The 17,510-nt window shown below is 43.1% G+C and overlaps 1 protein-coding gene across 1 annotated transcript in view; it reads left to right on the top strand.

Annotated features, from left to right (window-relative positions):
- Positions 1–2,095: 2,095 nt before the first annotated feature.
- Positions 2,096–17,510, top strand: part of VGLL3 (vestigial like family member 3) — a 31,767-nt gene continuing 16,352 nt past the window's right edge. Inside the window, exons 1-2 of the mRNA XM_063127596.1 lie at positions 2,096–2,165; positions 16,747–17,002. Coding sequence (XP_062983666.1) covers positions 16,771–17,002 — 232 coding nt within the window. The 5' untranslated portion in view covers positions 2,096–2,165; positions 16,747–16,770. The remainder of the gene's footprint in view (positions 2,166–16,746; positions 17,003–17,510) is intronic.

The following is a 17,510-nucleotide window of genomic DNA, read 5'->3' as shown; positions in this document are numbered from 1 at the left end:
ACAACTTTATTAGATTGTAAGCCTATGCGGCAGGGTCTTGCTATTTACTGTGTAATCTGTACAGCACCATGTACATTGATGGTGCTATATAAATAATAATAATAATAATAATAATAATAATAATAATAATAATTGCTCTCCTCCCAAGAAGTAAATGTCTTCTGATTTCCTGGCTGCAGTCAGCGTCTGCAGTAATCTTTGCGCCCAGAAATACAAAGCCTGTCACTGCCTGCACATTTTCTCCCTCTATTTGCCAGTTATCAATCAAGCTGGTTGCCATAATCTTGGTTTTTTTGACGTTTAACTGCAACCCAGCTTTTGCACTTTCTTCTTTCACCTTTGTCATAAGGCTCCTCAGCTCCTCCTCGCTTTCAGCCATCAAAGGGGTGTCATCTGCATATCTGAGATTGTTAATGTTTCTTCCTGCGATTTTAACTCCAGCCTTGGATTCGTCAAGCCCAGCACGTCGCATGATGTGTTCTGCATACAAGTTGAATAGGTAAGGTGAGAGTATACAACCCTGCCGTACTCCTTTCCCAATCTTAAACCAGTCCGTTGTTCCGTGGTCTGTTCTTACCGTTGCTACTTGTTCGTTATACAGATTCCTCAGGAGGCAGACAAGATGACTTGGTATCCCCATACCACCAAGAACTTGCCACAGTTTGTTATGATCCACACAGTCAAAGGCTTTAGAATAGTCAATAAAACAGAAATAGATTGATTATTCAGAATGGACATAGTCTTAAATAGGTCCACAACTACCAATCCAGCATTAAGATAATTGTCTAAAACTCTCCTGCAGCTGCCTCTGCCAAATGAGGTGAGGCAGATTCTACAAGAGAGAGGGCCTTCTCAGTAGTGGCACCCCATTTGTGGAATGCTCTCCCCAGAGCGGCTGGCCCGACAGCTACCTTATGGTCTTTTCGGCACCAGGCAAAGACCTTTTTATTCTCCTAGGCATTTTAAGAAATGCTTTTAATACTCTTACCTGTTCTGCTTCTGGTTTTAAGACGTTGTACCGATTTTGTTCTTTGCTGCTGGATTTATTTTGGTTTTATTCCGTGCTGATGTTTTTGTTTTGTTTTTGAGTGCATGTACTGTATGGTTTTTAATACAATAAAGTACAATAAATAAATAAATAGCCAAAATTAAAGAAAGCCCCTGAAATTAGACCCACTTAAGCCAGAAATGAAATCTTAACATTCTGTTATGGTGTGGGATCTTTAATAACACAGCTAGAAATGACATGCAATAGCAACACCCAAGCTGGTGGTGCTCTTCAGATGTGTCAGACTACAATTCCCATTATCCCTGTTTGGGCAAAACCTGTTCTAGCGCGATGGGTTTACAACGGCTGAACAGCTGCTCTCATCCAAGGGACTGCGTTGCTGCCACACGTTTGACTCTCCTCGTGGCCGTCGGTCGCCGCCCCGGCCAGCCCTTCCCCAAAGCTCGTCCGGTCCTCCCGAGGCACCTACTGCCCTCCGCCTGACGCAGCCAAATTTTGCGCTCGCGCCCACAGCCTGGAGAAGGGGGCGGGTCTCGCTCTTCCCCCGACACGCCTTCTTTTCGCGCCAATCTCTTTCCCTTTCCAACGCCGCTTTGGCCGGACCCGAACTTTGCTCCAATCCGAAGGCGGCGGGGCGGAGTTTCCCAACTTGGGACGCGGCTCCCTCGCGCCCTGGCCATTGGCAGAGCGCGGCGGCCCCCTCATTGTGTGTATGATAATCAGGCCGGCGGAGGCGTGCTGCCCCTCTCCGGCTCCCCGGAGCGACGGTGCCGCCTCCTCCGCCTCAGGCAGCCCGGGGAGCCGCTGCTCCTGCCGCCGCCGCCGCCGCCGGACTTCTATATAAGCGCCCGAGCGGCACCACGCGATTGCTGAAGATGACGGCGCCTCCGTCACTTGGCTCCGCGGCCGAGCCCGACTGGAAGAAGGCAGCCCTGCGCCCGGCCAAGGCGGTGGCGCCCGGAAGGCACGACTCCAGACAGGGGCAGTAGCCGGTCCCGCTCCTGCTGCCATGAGCTGCTCGGACGTGGTGAGGCACCCGCCGCAGGCGCCGTGCCGCCCGGCCCAGCTGAAGCTGCTCAGCGGCGCCGGGGCAGCGGCCGCGTGTCCCAGGGCCCCGGGCCCTTTTCCTGCGCCGCCCTTTACGCCGAGCCAACAGGTGAGACGGCCCTTCGCTGGCCGGGCAGGGCTGCTTCTCCGCGTGGGCGGAAGAGGGGCCGGCGGCAGCGCGTCCTTGGGACGAGCGCGTGCGGGACTTCCTTAGGAAAGCTGCATGGAATGGCAGGGGAGAAGCCGAGGGGAGGGGAAGGGAGGGGCCCGGCTGGATTAGGAGCGCTGGGAGTGTAACTTGTCAGGGACTCGGTCAATCTTCCTCTGTCTGAACGAACGCGAAGTTGGAGCTGGTTCACACGTGCATATCTGCATCACTTAGTTATGAGTCAGGACGTCCGCGGATTGGGGGGGACAAATTCCACTGAATCTGCGCTGACGCGAGCTGGTGGCGCAAAAGTTCCGTCTTCAACTTGCAGCGGCTCACGCGACACATGCGAGTTATTCCTGCATGCTTTCGTAGGTAGGGGGTACACGTGTGAACCGGTCATAAGTATGCATGACGACCTAGGTATGTTCGACTGCATGAGAATGTTGTTCAAAGTGTCAGTGTGCGTCACTGCTATATGCAAACTCCCACTCATTCCACCCCTTCTCTCTCTCTCTGTCTCTCTCACACACACACCGGTCATATGCATTCACTTGGTTGTAACACATATTGCCAGTGACCACTACTTGTGAGATACAGCGAATTAATAACAATAACACAAAAGATGCAGTGAATTGGAGATACTGTTTGCCCCCCTGTGCATGTGTGTGTGGGTAGTACCCAATGTAGACCCATTGAAATAAATTCGACTTAAATTAGTCACGATTAACTAAAGTCCTATTCATTTCAGGGGGTCTACTCTAAGTAGAACTAACGTTGGATGCCACCGTGTGTGTCCGTCCGCCTAGGACGGAGCAGAGATGCGGCAAGACGCGTGGCATGTGAGCGTGGACCGACAGCCACGGTGGCTGTGGCACCGAGTAAGTGGGCGTACTGCGCCGCTGGCGTGAGAGCATCAGCAGAGCCGGCCCAAGGCCGCTTAGCCCTTGTAGATGATGCGCTGCGTGTGAAAAAGTGTGCCTGGGTGTGAAGAGGAATGTGAACGTGTGTCGCGCGCGAGGACATAGAGAATAGCGCGCGTGTGCCTTTAAAAAGGGAGCGTGGGGCGGTTGGGAATGTGTTACTTCGTGTGTAGATGCCTGAGGAGGTCTGTAGTGTGTGTGAATGTAAGTGTAAGAGAGAGAGAGAATGCGTGTACTTTTGCGGGAGCTTCCCGAAGCCCAGCCCGCCGCCTTTGCGTAAACTAGGACTGCCCTGACTCTGTGCCCGACTCTTGGGGCTGTTCTCTCGACAGCCTCCGGGGTGGGAGAGTCGCGCAAAGTACGCGGAGGCGGGCGAGCTCCACGCACCTCTCTTCTCGGCCCGCACCTGAGCGAAGGGCGGCCCCACGATGGGCCGCCGCGCGGCACTCGGCCGCGCTGGAGCGCGCGCAAGGCCAGTTTGTTGCAAGAGGCGCCAACAGGAAGCGGAGCGACTTTCAAGCTGGGTCCGAGGTTAGACCGATGAGACGGGGAGGGCAGGCAGGGAGCTCCACCGCACCATGCAGGGGCCACGGGGCTTCTCAGGGAGCTGAAGCTGGAGAGGACAGGCTGAGGGCCAGATTACGGCGAGGAGTTGGCGTTTTGTGCATCTTGGTACCTCCTGAATTCTCAATGCACTCTGGAGAGTGGAGTTTGCATTTCCAGTATCCTTGTGTCTTGATTCTTAATCCAGGTCCCCTGAAGTAAATTTCATTGATTCCAGCGGAAATTACTTCCAAGTAAATATGTTTAGGATTCGATCGTCAAGTTAGGCTTTCTGTTTTTTAACAGATTCGACCTGAATACAGTTGCAAAAATAACAGGTCTTCCTATCAATGCTATGTATTTTGGCCAGGGGTCTGTAGATGCTAATGTCCAAGTCAATCTTCATGGGTTCGCTCCTTAAGCTGCAATCCTGGTCAGTTTTATGTGTTAGCCTCATCTCTGTGTCGCCAGAAATTTATCATTGCGATTGCAGAGAGGTAGCTGTGTAAGTCTGTTACAGAAAAAGCAACAAAAGAGAGTTTTGTGACATTTCAAACACTAACAGATGTATTGTGGTTGAAACTTTTGTAGACTAAAACCCTCTTCATAAGATGCGTGTGATGAAGTGGCACAATAAATCTATTAGTCCTTAAGGTGCAACAAAACCCTTTGTTGCTTTTACTATTTTAATAGGTTGTTTTGTATTTTTAATTCAGAGCATTGCTTTTTGGGCTGAAGAGTGTTTTTTTGGGTACTGAACTGAATGCATTGTAACTAGCTAATAATGGCATGACTGCACCTTTTGCATGTCATTACCAGTGCAGCAATCCTAAACACAATCACTAAGCCCCATTGAACACAGCGGGACTGACTTATAACTGAACATGCACAGGATTGCGCTGTAAGTCTAATGTCAGTCATTTAGTTTTTCCTTTTTAAAGCGCTTTGTTTGATTACAGTGTTGATTTAAACTAATCAGTTATTTTTCAAGTTTAAAGGCCATGCAAGAAGGGGGACTGTTTTAAAAAGATTTTAAAAAAAACTAACAATCCCAAACTCTTATTCTTCTAGAAGTTCAGTAAGAACTTTTTAGCCTTTAATTTAAGAATCTGATGTAACAAAGTAAATCAGGAAATTCTTATCAGGCTGACAGCATTTTTAGACTATGCTGTGCGTGGGTGAAGTGGGACTAATATTGACTTGGCCCCAATGCAGTCATCTGAGAATACATTTTTTTGGTTGTTACTGCATTCCATAAGGTTTTATCATTATTATCCACGAAAATTGTTTTCTCCGTACATGGGAAGTGACCCTTAATACCAGCTTGCCTGGGAGACACAAATATGGGCTAAAATACAAAGTACACTTTTTCAAGTTTATTTCCTCTGTATTTATTGCTAAGGAAGTTTCAGCAAAAGTTTGGCTAACCTTTTCAGGACCATCATACATGGATGGCAGAAATATGTAGGCTTTTGTTTTTCTCTCCTTTCAGCTGTATTGAAATTGAGTTTGAGATCTGTGTCTTTAGCTGCTTCTGATGCACACTAAGTTATTGATTTGTAGTTTTACTTTTTAATTATTCCACATTCACAAGTATTATCTGCCAAGAACAAGCTTTAACACAAACAAACAGATGCTCTGCTTTGCCATTGCACCCTAGAAATGTAACACTCTAGGAGTTATGGTTCTGTTCTTAATATTTATTTATAGAATTATTTTTAGGCTGCCCTTAAGGTTAGAACCCTCTCAAAGTGGCAAGGGTACTTTTTCTTCTTAAATTAGCAGGATATCACTACATAAGTCTTTTGTAAGAGAAAACCTTGAGCAATCATAGGCTTAAAGTTGGACTAGTTTTGGTATCATAAAGTTCTCCATGTCTAGGAACTTCCAAGTAATCCTAGATAGATTTGAGCTGTATTGTTTCTAGATTGTCCCTCAAAGTGTGTGTGTGTGTGTGTGTGTGTGTGTGTGTGTGAGAGAGAGAGAGAGAGAGAGAGAGAGAGATGGTAGTGGTGGTACCACAACAAATTTGCTTTTCCTAAGATTTCAGAGATGTTAGTATTAGACATACTGAAAGAACTGTGAAGAACTGGCAGTTAAAAAACAATTGAGGCTATTGGGAGGTATAGAAATGCAATAAATAAATTGGCTATAAATAAATAACCAATGTCATCTTCATAAGTTAGCTTTTATTCATTTATTTAATCAAAATGCCTGGCAGGGCGGGGAAGGGGCACGTTGACTGCTTTTTAAAAAGGAGACTGTAAGGGTTTTGTTTTTGTTTTTTAAATGTAGTCTTATTCTCAGAACAGATCACTGGCTTTCAGTATCAGTACTGTTACTCGAGGTATAGTCTAAACATTATCCCTTCAAGGGATATAGGTTAAAATGACCATGAATATGATAATTTTATTTGATTTTTCAGAGTAAAATTATCAGCTGTTTAGATTATGCTGTGACTAAAAGTAGAAAATGTGCAGCATAAAATATTATATTTTTATGAAGTAAAGGTTTTGAGCATCTTTTTCTGTCTGTGCATTCATTGCAAAATTACGCACTTCCTTTCTTTTCAGGACTGCTGGGTATGTTAGGCCAGAAATACTTTATGTTCCACCTTTTTATTTTTTTGAACTGAAAACTTAATAAAGAGTTAAATGACTGAAAAGAGTATACCCATTCTGAATTTTAGAGTTAATAAAACCTGAATTACTAACAGTTCAATCCTATATGCATCTAATCAGAAGTAAGTGTCATTGTGTTCAATCGGGTTTACTCCCAGGTAAGAAGGAATAGGATTGCAGCCTAAATATTGTATTATGAAACATTGACAAGAACCTAACTGTGACTAATCTATCCTTGCTAGATAGGATTTCCCTTGCTGGGTGGCATTCCTTGTGCCCTCTAGGTTGCTGCACATAACAGAAATCCTCTTAGTGTAGCACCTAAGGCTGAATGTGATGAACTGCTCTGGTTCAGTCCACATATATATCCTGACCTATATCAGCACTGTAAACTTTGAAAACACCAATTATTAGCTGGAACAGAAGCACTGATTATTAGCTGGAGCAGGTGGGCTGAATCCAGACCCTCCCTCACCTGCTCAGACAGGTGGCAGGAACTCTCAGAGCATAGCTGAATGTGCTGACCATCTCTTTAATAGGTGTATGGGGATGTTTGCATGGAGGCAAATGTACATAGGGACCTTTGGTTTAGGGACACTGGCAAATTAAAAAGCAATCAAAATTTCCTTCTATTTATACAATTGATTAGTTATGAAGGGGCTAGAATGTCAACAAATGAAATATGTGCAATACCAATTGCACTGCCAGGAATATTTGGGGGGATTTGGAATATATGTTTGGCTATGTAATGCCTTATAAGCCTGCAACAAGCTGGAAAAAAAACCCTAGCTTACATAAATCCTAACACAAACAACATCTTTAGACAGTTTCCACTTTCTTCTTGGCTCTGTATAGTCTGTTCTGCAGTTGGTGTTGTCAAAATAAAATGGAAGAATTCTAAATTCATTTTCAATAAATTAGAATTTAATCACGAAGATTGCTACAAGCTGATGTTTTCTGTGTTCTGAATAGAAACTGTACAATAGATTACAAAACACATAAGCCTTGATCCAGCCAAAGTTACACATTTTCCAATCCCATTGATTTCAACTGAGAGATTTCAGCATATGCTTAAATTTTTCCTATTGAATGCAATGGAACTGTAACATGCCTTATTTCCTTTTGAAGCAGTACACCACATGCCTATTGTACATGCTTATAAAGATGGTACTTATACAAGATAGAAACTGGCATCAATGTTGCCTAGAGGGCAATGGCCAAAACTACTCCTTATTCTAGGTGGCAATGACTAGATTGTAGTAGCTATCTAGGCTTTCTGCACCATCTATTTAATAGGATGTACCATATTTCTTCGATTTTAAGACACCATCGATTGTAAGACGCACACTAATTTCAGTACCACCAACAGAAAAAACAACCCTAAGACATACCCGCAATTCTAAGATGCACCCCGTTTTTAGAGATGTTTATATGGGGGGGGGGAGTGTGTCTTAGAATTGAAGAAATGCGGTAATTGCAATAGCCTACATATCTAATGTTCCCCATCCACACACTAACTTGCCAGCAAAGGCTCATAGCCTAGTGAGGCTTTAAAACCCAAATAACATTTCATTGGTGGAAATAGAAAGGGAGCAAAGTGGGTAGTTTAAAAAAGATTTCTGGTTTAAAATTCTTAGTAGTGCAATTGATGTGAATGTAACTGCTGCAGGGTCTAAGATTTACTGAGGCATTTGCACTAGGCATGCAATTTGTCCAACACTAACCTTTCCTTCCTGTTTTTAAAATACATGGCCTTCATTCTTGTTTTCAGCTCAGTGGGGTTGAAAATCAAGCCAATCCTATTTTTCAACACTGGAGATGTCTTAGTAAGGTCCATGGGGATGTTCTTTGGAGAGTTTCAGAATATTGTTTCATAATTTGGAGAGGGGCCATGTGCTCCATAAGATGATAATTTTATTGCACACTCGTTGCTGGGCACTCAGGGTTTTTTGTGGGTGCCTCTCACGATGTTGTTGGCCTTCCTCCCGCCACAAAAAAACACCCAGAAAGTCCGATATATTTTTTAAAATGGAAGTTGCTGCTTTCTTCTGCTGTGTGTATGTTGTTTACTTCTTCTTTTGAAAGAGGAAGTATCAAACAAGGAAAGTGGGGGTGGAGAAGCGACGGTAGGGAAGCATGATTTCCCCTGTATGATGGAACTCCATAGCTCAATGATAGAGCAAATAATATGTTTGCAAAAGGTCCCAGATTTATTCCCTGGCATCTAGATAAAAAGGTCAGGTAGCAAGTCAGAGGAGAGGCCTCTGCTTGCAGTATAGAGGGAGAAATAGCCTGACCTGGAATAAGGCATCTTAGGGAGTGATCTTATGCATGTTCAGATAGAAAAAGTCCTACAACTCCCATCATTCCCCAGCTAGCCATGCTGAGAGTTGTGGGACTTTTAGCTGTTTAAACATGTATTCAATTGTGGTATAAAGCATTTTCAACCCCACTGAGTGCTGTGAGTTCTGGGCTTTTTTCCTGCCTAAATATGCATAGGATTGCAATCTTACTAATTTAAAGAAGTGTTGATCTATGAGTTACTTTGATCCTGCAGGTGTGTTCATATGTGATCGTGCATTTAGCAATTTATACTGAGTATAATTGCTATGGCTTTATGCGGGGCATTAGAGCTGTACATTTATGCTGCCTGCAAGTTGCATTCTCTCTGTAAAATATCAGACATAAGAGTTGTATTGGTGTGAGTAATAAGTTGTGGTTGAAAGGTTTTTTTGCGTATCATGGGACTCAATCATCTCTAGTTTCACTGTGTGCCATCCCTGCAAGCTTACTTCTTTACTTAATCCTACACCACAACATGCCTTCTGCATGCTGCTATTTTAGTGCATGCCTCAATGTTGGATGTTTCTGGTTACAGTCTGTTTATTTATCTATTATTTATTTACAATATTTATATACAGCTCCATATCTAAAATAGATTATGGAATGGTGAACATAGTAAAAAGGGTTTTTTAAATAAAATAAAACAGCAAATTAAAATTGATCAATTTAAAGTGTTAGACTGACTCCCAGTCCAACACTTTAGCCACTACATCACACCCTTAGGCTGCTAGTTAAATGCTTAGAGTTTTATCTTGGTTTATATCCAAGTAGCTCTTGGATAGCTGTTAATAAGAAGAACATTTATAGATTCTGCATCTAATACAGTAATACATAAATTGACATTATTTTCTTTTTCAATAGAGAAATCTGTTGAACAAAGTATGTACCTGCTATTTATTAGTACTAATATCTCAGGATAAAAGACAAAAATCAAAGATTCAGTATTGTTTTCTAAAATTAGCCAAAATAACTTTCAGCAATAATGCTTGGGATAGAAAGGATTGAAGTGCAAATGCTGACAGTGTCTTTACTATGAAATGAAGAGCATTCCTGCATAGGGCAGCAGCTCTGGATACAAGTTTTAATTTCCTGAATTCCACTCCCCATACAAACACTAACAGAATTCCAAGCAACAGCATCTGGATCTCAGCAACATGGTTCCACTTTGCCCCCTGGCCTTACCCTTCACCTGTGAATTTCTCTTTTTCACCATTTGAAAACCATCTCAGTAAGCTGAAATGTCAAATTGGTTTCAGTAAAAAGAAAATTTTAAATGGCAAAGTAAAACTGTTATTCTGGGAAATGCACAAACCCCCACCCCTGATTTTAAAACAACAACAACAAAGATTATAATGGAAGGCAGTGAACACTAGAATGCCATTTTCCTCCTCCTGTCTTGAGTTCTTTAAACTTCTGAATCATGCTAACATAGCATGCCATGTGGGAAACAGCAATTTTTAAATCAAAGGCAAGTTCCTAGAAATGTGGTTATTTAAGTATCCAATAGACATATGTTTTCTTGTTCCTATGAAAAGGAACAGTGGGTAAAATACATGTTCTAATTCTAGTGGAAGTAGTATGAATACACACTTGAAAAGAAATGCCTCAGAATACATTGAATTGTGTTTCAATTAGTTCCACACACTTTGGAATTACGTTTAGGCTAATTCAGACATTGCAAGTACATAGAGTGAATACATGGATGGGAAAGGGGGATAATGGTTTCAGGCCTCACCCCTGCTCCCTCATCTGTGAGCAGAGAAAGTATCTGTGCAGGCTCATCCACATAAATGGGAACCCTGCATTTTGTCAGATCCACTCATAGATAAGGGACACTAAGCCATCATGGTTGCCTCTAAGATCCATAGCATCCAAGCTCTTCTCCTGGGCAAGGTTTAGCTACTACTGTATTAGGAATGGTGAAGTATTTCTAAGGATGTGAGAATATGAATACTTGTTTTAATAAGTGGTAGGCATCTTCTGTGGAAGTTCTCAGTGCAATGTTGGTCCATCAAACCCTGAGCTCCTCCTCCTATCCATTTATATTGCAGTGCCATCAGTGTCCATGCCACCTTACAGAGCAGCATAAACAAAGCAAAAAGCAACTCCTTTCCTGAGAAGAAAAGCAATGTTTTTGTTTATTAGAGTCTTGTGACATATTATTTTTCTTTAAAATATATCCCATTACAAAAAAAAAAAGAGTTCAAAATTGCATGGGGGTATTGCAAGTTATACTGTCTTTGAAGTTTTCTTGTAACAGTTAAACAGATACTAGCCTAGCCTGCCTTATGTGCTGGATATCCTCTATCAGTGTGAGGGCTAAGGTTATAGTGACACTTTGTGCAGTCTTCTAGATGAATTATATCCCATTACTGTTTATTTTACAGTTGAATTAATAAAAATTTCAAATTAAGTACCTGGTACTGGAAAGCAAAGTTGTGTCTGAAAAGAAGCTGTGTATTAGGGTTTTGTATTTCCCCAAGTATCGTCTGTGACAGAAACAAAACAGGCAAACTTCCATGAACCAACAACTATGTATGTGAAGAGGAACAATTTCCCATTATAAAGCATACATATGGGTGGGAGAGAAGGCCAAACACAGACCAGACTTTCTGCCAGATGAGGCCTCTGTTTATTCTCCAGAGTGGTCTCCACTCTGGGTGCCCTGTCCAAACTAAGAATTGCTAAGTGAACTGGCCAGATTATAATAATAATAATAATAATAATAATAATAATAATAATAATAATAATAATAATAATAATAATAATTTCTTACCCGCCTCTCCATTCTGATCAAGGCAGGGAACAGCAGTAAATATAAAATACATAAAACTGAATTAAAACATAATATACATTGTTAAAAAATCTTAAAAACATTTAAAAAGCATCCTAAAATTACACTGGATAGGCCTGCCGGAAGAGATCAGTCTTAATAGCTTTCTTAAATGCTGATAGACTGTTAAGTTGATGATTCTCCTCTGGCGGGCCATTCCACAGTCTGGGAGCAGCAGAAGAGAAAGTCCTCTGGGTAACAGTTGTCAATCCAGTTTTTGCTAACTGAAGTAGTTTCTTCCCAGAGGACCTGAGTGTGTGGGGCAGATTATACGGGAGAAGGCGATCCCGCAGGTAGCCTGGACCCAAACCATGAAGGGCTTTAAAGGTGATAATCAACACTTTATACTTCGCCCGGAAACTAATTTGCAACTAGTGAAGAGATTTTAAAACTGGGGTAATGTGGTCACCCCTAGATGAACCGGTGACCAGCCTGGCAGCCATATTTTGAATTAGTTGAAGTTTCCGAACTAATCACAAAGGTAGCCCTATGTAGAGTGCATTGCAGAAGCCGAGCCTTGAAGTTACCAGCACGTGCACTACCCTAGCAAGAGGCCAGGGCTACCTTAGCAGGTGGCATAGTTGGCAGTAATCAGCCTTGGGTTGGGGAGTCCCCAGCAATGAACCTCAAATTTACACACATTCCCTTCTCTCACACAAAAAATGCCCGCTGCCAAGAGGGTGGGGAAATGAACTTCTTGGAAAACACTTGTAAAATAGAAAATCTGAAAAACATATTCCACGTAAAAAAGATATTCCATGCACTAGTTTATTTTGACATTTTGGTTTGATTTGAGAGAAAAACAGGGACTAAATATTCCCGAGGCTTCCATCCAACATTGCTTTTTAATGATTTTCTCATTTTCCTTCTGAATTTCAGAAGGGTTTGTTTATTTCGCACCAATCTCATCACATTTAATCATCTTAGATGTAATATTTTTATAAATTGGTGTTATGTAAAAAAATGTAACATTTGCTTGAATGAGGGAAGAACACAGATTTGTTTTGCATCTTTGGCTGGGTTCTTTTCTTTCTCTTTTGCAGAGGGCTTAATTTTGCCACCCACATCTTTGTGGAGTAGCACCCTCCTCCACAAATGATACAAAGCCCAGAAAAACTATGATGAGTGCAGAATAGGGGAGAAAGCCTGAAACTGAATATGGTATAGCATGTACCACATATTGGGGTCTAAATCTGAAGCTTGGAGAAGACAACCAATAAGCTTCTAGTAGGCAATCTTAAGCATGGCTATCAAAAATAAGTCCCTCTGAGTTTGATAGGGCTTGTTGCCAGATAGGTATGAATAGGACTGCCCTGTGATAATGTATTAGCTGGGCTGGATCAGACCAAGGGTGAACCACCCAGAGAGCTTCGGCTATTGGGCGGTATAAAAATGTAATAAATAAATAAATAAAATCTAGTCCAGCATTCTCTTCACACAGTGGTCAGCCAGCTGCCCATAGGAATGCACAAGCAGGTCAGCACCCTCCTGCCCATGTTCCCCAGCAACTGGTGTACATAGGCATACTGCCTCTAATATCGGAGGTAGCACATAGTCTCCTCCAGGAATTTGTCTACCCTCTGTTTAAAGCCATTCTAATTGGTGGCCATTACTACATCTTGCAGTGAATTCCATAGTTTAACTATGTGTTGTGTGCTTCCTTTTATCTAATCTGATTAGCCCACCTGAGTTCTACTATTATGAGAGAGGGAGGAAAAATATTTTCGTATCCATGCATAATTTTGGACACCTCTATTATGTCTCCCTTACTCACCCTTTTTCCAAGCTAAACAATCACAGTGGCTGTGACCTTCCCTCATAGGGGAGTTGCTCTACCCCCTTGATCATTTTAGTTGTCTTTTTCTGCAACATGAGCTTGAGCCACTTGATCCATTTGAAACAGAGGTATCATGGCTCTGTTGGTAAACTGGTAGGAACTTTAGGATGGTGCCATCTTCCACCATGGATTTTTTCTTCTCAAGGTCTAACCATCCCTATGTACCTTAACTCTTACTCTTTATTTTTCTTTGGAATGAGGTAGTGGCTTAATTTCCTCTTAGTTCTCTGCCATCCAGTGATCATGGGTACTAACTCTTGGAGATAGGCAGGAGAAGGACCCATACAGTTGTTAAGAAAAATGCAGATGAGGGTTTCCACTAGGGGTGTGATCCGCTTCCCTTAGGATCGGAGAAGCAACAGTGAATTGGGGTGATCCTCCTCTGCCTGAGGCGGAGGAGAAGCAACTCGGGGGGCTGGAGAAGCATGGCGAAGAGAGGCGCCCATAAGCAGAGTGCTCCTCTTTTCACGGAGCGATCCGCCTGCCATTTTGGATTTTTTTCGCCCATAGGATTGCATTGCGGAAAAGATTAGTGGATAACTTTTTTGTTTTTCAAGCTATCTATTTGAAACTCGCTGTGCTTAGAGAGTCGTGGGTGGGGGTCATTTTGAGCCTATTTTCAGCACTCTGTGTGGTGCGGTTTGCTTGCTATTTTTTTTTAAATAGGGTAAAAACAGCGGGAGAGGTACCTTTTTGAAGTGCTGAGAGGCAGATTCAACTCCCACTCGTGATCACCTGATGAAGTATCCTCCAATCCCAAAGTTGGTGGGGGGCGATAAGCAAAACGGGATACTTAGTAACTTGGGATACTGGGAAACTTCTCTTTCTTAGTCTCTGAACGGACTTTTCCCAGTGTTTTTTTTAAACAGTAGCCCCACCAAATACACAAACACAACCTTAAATCATATAGTAAGCAAATAAATAACAGATAGGAAACACAGCACTGCTACCCACCCTAACCTTGGTGAACAACTGAATAGGTGTGGTGCAAGGGGATGAGGTCCCCTAGGGCATGTGGACGTGCCCAGTGCACACACTCTCCCACCCTGGAGGGTCATCAGAGCCCTCCAAAATGGAGAGAGACTGAAGCTAATGCCTGTCATGAGTTGAAGTGGCAGGTCGCTTCTTAAAGACTGGTCCCTAGACAGGGCCAGTCAAATTGGCATAATTAATTCCCCCTCCGCCTGGGCACGTCCACTTCCCTCTTATTGGTAAAAGACAGATATAGCCTTTTAAAAAAATTATTCTTGTTGTTTATTCAGCAACACTGCTGCTTTTAATTCTACCCCTCCTTTGTTTATTTATTTATTTATTACATTTCATATTTATACACCCCATAGCCCAAGCTCTCCTGGCTTTTCCTCTTCAGTGAAGTCAGGCAGGCTTTCATTGTGGTTCAACTCCTTATTGTTGTTGTTGTTATTATTGCTATTAATATTAATTAATACTGCTATTATTAACATTATTATTTTGTTTTTGTTTAATAATGGCTGTGATCACAATGCAGTCAATCAACTCTGAAGCAAGGATCACAAAGCTTTACTCTTATCTTCCTAGCCTCCTAGTTATGGGATGCAAAAGAAAAGGCATGTCTCTGTGCTGCTCCCGCCTCACAGGGATGGTTTGCATTACTGGCTTTGAAACAATCCTTGGCTCACTTCCTTGTGCCCCCAGAAATGTCTGCTCTGCTCCATGCCTGCCTTCCCGCCTCCTCCGCCTCCTCTGTGCCCGCCTTGCAGGGTTGGTTTGCAATGCATTACTGCTGGCTTTGAAACAAACAATCCTTGGCTCACTTCCTTGTGCCCCCAGAAATGTCTGCTGCCTGCCCGGCTGTCTTCCCCCTGGGGTGCTGCTGTGGTGGGGCATCTGCCAGGACTGACTCCCCCATAGATCTACGGCATATCTCTGCCTGCCTCTCTGCCCGCCTAGTGCCTGGGAGCTACACTACATGATGGGCTTTCTGGTTCAACCCCACAAGCTTTCAGCATGCTTGCTCCCAGTGCTGCCTGTCCTCCTCCTCTGTGCCCGCCTCGCAGGGATGGTTTGTGTGTGTCTTGCTTTGACTCAGGGGATAAGTCCTTCCTGCGCTCACTTAGACTTTTTGAAGTTCCAAATAAATTTTTCAAGTGTGGAAGAAGATCCATATTTAGGTTTATCTACTCCCCAATTCATGGCATGTTGGGATTTCTTTTGAAATGGCCCCATTGAGCTGTCTGCAATTTTAAATCCCTGAGATACTGGGGTGTCCGATTTTCAAAAATTCCCCAAAAATCAGGAGAGGCTTGGATTTGCTTGAGCCTTGGCATGCATGTGTATACATGCATCAGGTGTCATGGTGCCTAATTTGAGGTTTCTAACTTGAAAGTTGACAGAGTTCTAGCATGGGACTTGATTTGGGGTGAGTTAAAAGGTTAAAGCCCCGCCAAAATCAGGGGATGATGGGATTTGCTTGAAACTTGCCATGAATGTGGATCTAGATGGCATCTGTGAGGGTGGCTGCTTCCAAGTTGTTTATCTGTCAAAATGTCGGAGAAAATCGCATGTCTGAAAATGGGGTGTCTGTTTTTCAAAAATTCCCCAAAAATCAGGGGAGACTTGGATTTGCTTGAGTTTTGGCATGCATGTGTAAACATGAATGAGGTGTCATGGTGCCTAATTTGACATTTCTAACATGAAAATTGACAGAGATATCAAAAGGTGTGTGAATTGGGGTTAGGGGTGATGCGTTAGAGGTTAAAGCCCCGCCAAAAATCAGGGGATGATAGGATTTGCTTGAAACTTGCCATGAATGTGGCTCTAGGTGGCATCTGTGAGGGTGCCTGCTTCCAAATTTTTATCTGTCAAAATGTCAGAGTAAATCCCATGTCCGAAAATGGGGTGTCCGATTTTCAAAAATTCCCTGAAAATCAGGGGATGCTTGGATTTGCATGAGGCTTGGCATGCATGTGTATACATGGATAAGCTATCATGGTGCCGAGTTTGAGGTTTCTAACATTAACAGAAAAAAGGTTGTAGGCTTTTTTGGATTTCAATGCAAGTCTATGGGGGGGGGGAAAGCGGAGCTCCGATCCAGATCTGGAGCTTCGCAGTGAACCGGAGTGGACTATAGGCAGAGCGGAGCGGAGCGGACCCAATCCGGAAGTTGCAAATCTGGAAGAGAAACAGATCAGGGGTCCGTGCACACCCCTAGTTTCCACCAATTCTGGACCAAGCAGAATGGGTTTATTCCCTTCCCTGCCTCTGGTGCTGGCAAAGAGCTAAATGAGGATGGCTGGAGCTTGGGCAGGTGCTCCTCTAAGAGTATGGGTAGAGCTGACCATGAGTAAAATTATAACAAATACATAATGCACCTCAGTTGCCATGTTAAATGAATCTGTTCGATCTGTAATTAGTGTTTTATCTTATTCTGTCTTTCTGGTTTTCCCTCCCTCTCATCTATCAGAATAAGATCGTTGTATACAGCAAGATGCAGGAAGCTCTGGAAGTGACCCTTCCTAACAAACAAGAGGAAGATGAAAAAGAGCAGCCCACGGAGATGGAGTACCTTAACTCTCGCTGCATCCTTTTCACTTATTTTCAGGGAGACATTGGGTCAGTAGTGGATGAACACTTCTCAAGAGCTTTAAACCAAGCTAACAGCTTCAATCCAGAGACTGCCATTTCAAAAAGTAAAACAGGACTAAACCCTCTGTGGAGAGGTAAGGTTTAGAAGCAGCAATATTTTTTAAAAAAACTTGATATGTGTGTTTTTGTGGCCACATGTATTGGGTTTTATTTGTGCCATAGGGCATATTCATGTGACATTCTGTTTAAAAGGGTGGTTCTCATCCAACACCTAAAACACAAATACATAGAGGTCTGGCCTGCTGAGCTAGTGCTGCCTGTTCAGTCTCAGTGCTAATACAAAATTTAGATATTGTTGGGGGAAGTTGTTTTCAGTATTGAACTAGATGTGAAGCAGGAGATCAGTGCACCCGATATTCTGCACTTTCATTTTCCTGACTAGCTGCCCCATGCATCTGTTTTGAAGATTAGGGAAGTGGGACTTGGAGAGAGAGAGACAGAGACAGAGAGAGAGAGAGAGAGAGAGAGAGAGAGAGAGAGAGACAGAAGCCCAGCCTTCCCCAAACTGCCGCCTTTCAAAAGTTGGGTTACAATTTCCATCATCCCCAGACAACATGGCCACTGGCTGTGAAAACTAGTGGG

This window comes from Elgaria multicarinata, chromosome 5, assembly GCF_023053635.1.
Source record: "Elgaria multicarinata webbii isolate HBS135686 ecotype San Diego chromosome 5, rElgMul1.1.pri, whole genome shotgun sequence".
In the NCBI taxonomy this organism is placed as follows: domain Eukaryota; kingdom Metazoa; phylum Chordata; class Lepidosauria; order Squamata; family Anguidae; genus Elgaria; species Elgaria multicarinata.
Note: the sequence above shows the minus strand (reverse complement) of the source record. Positions and strands in the feature narration are given on the sequence as shown.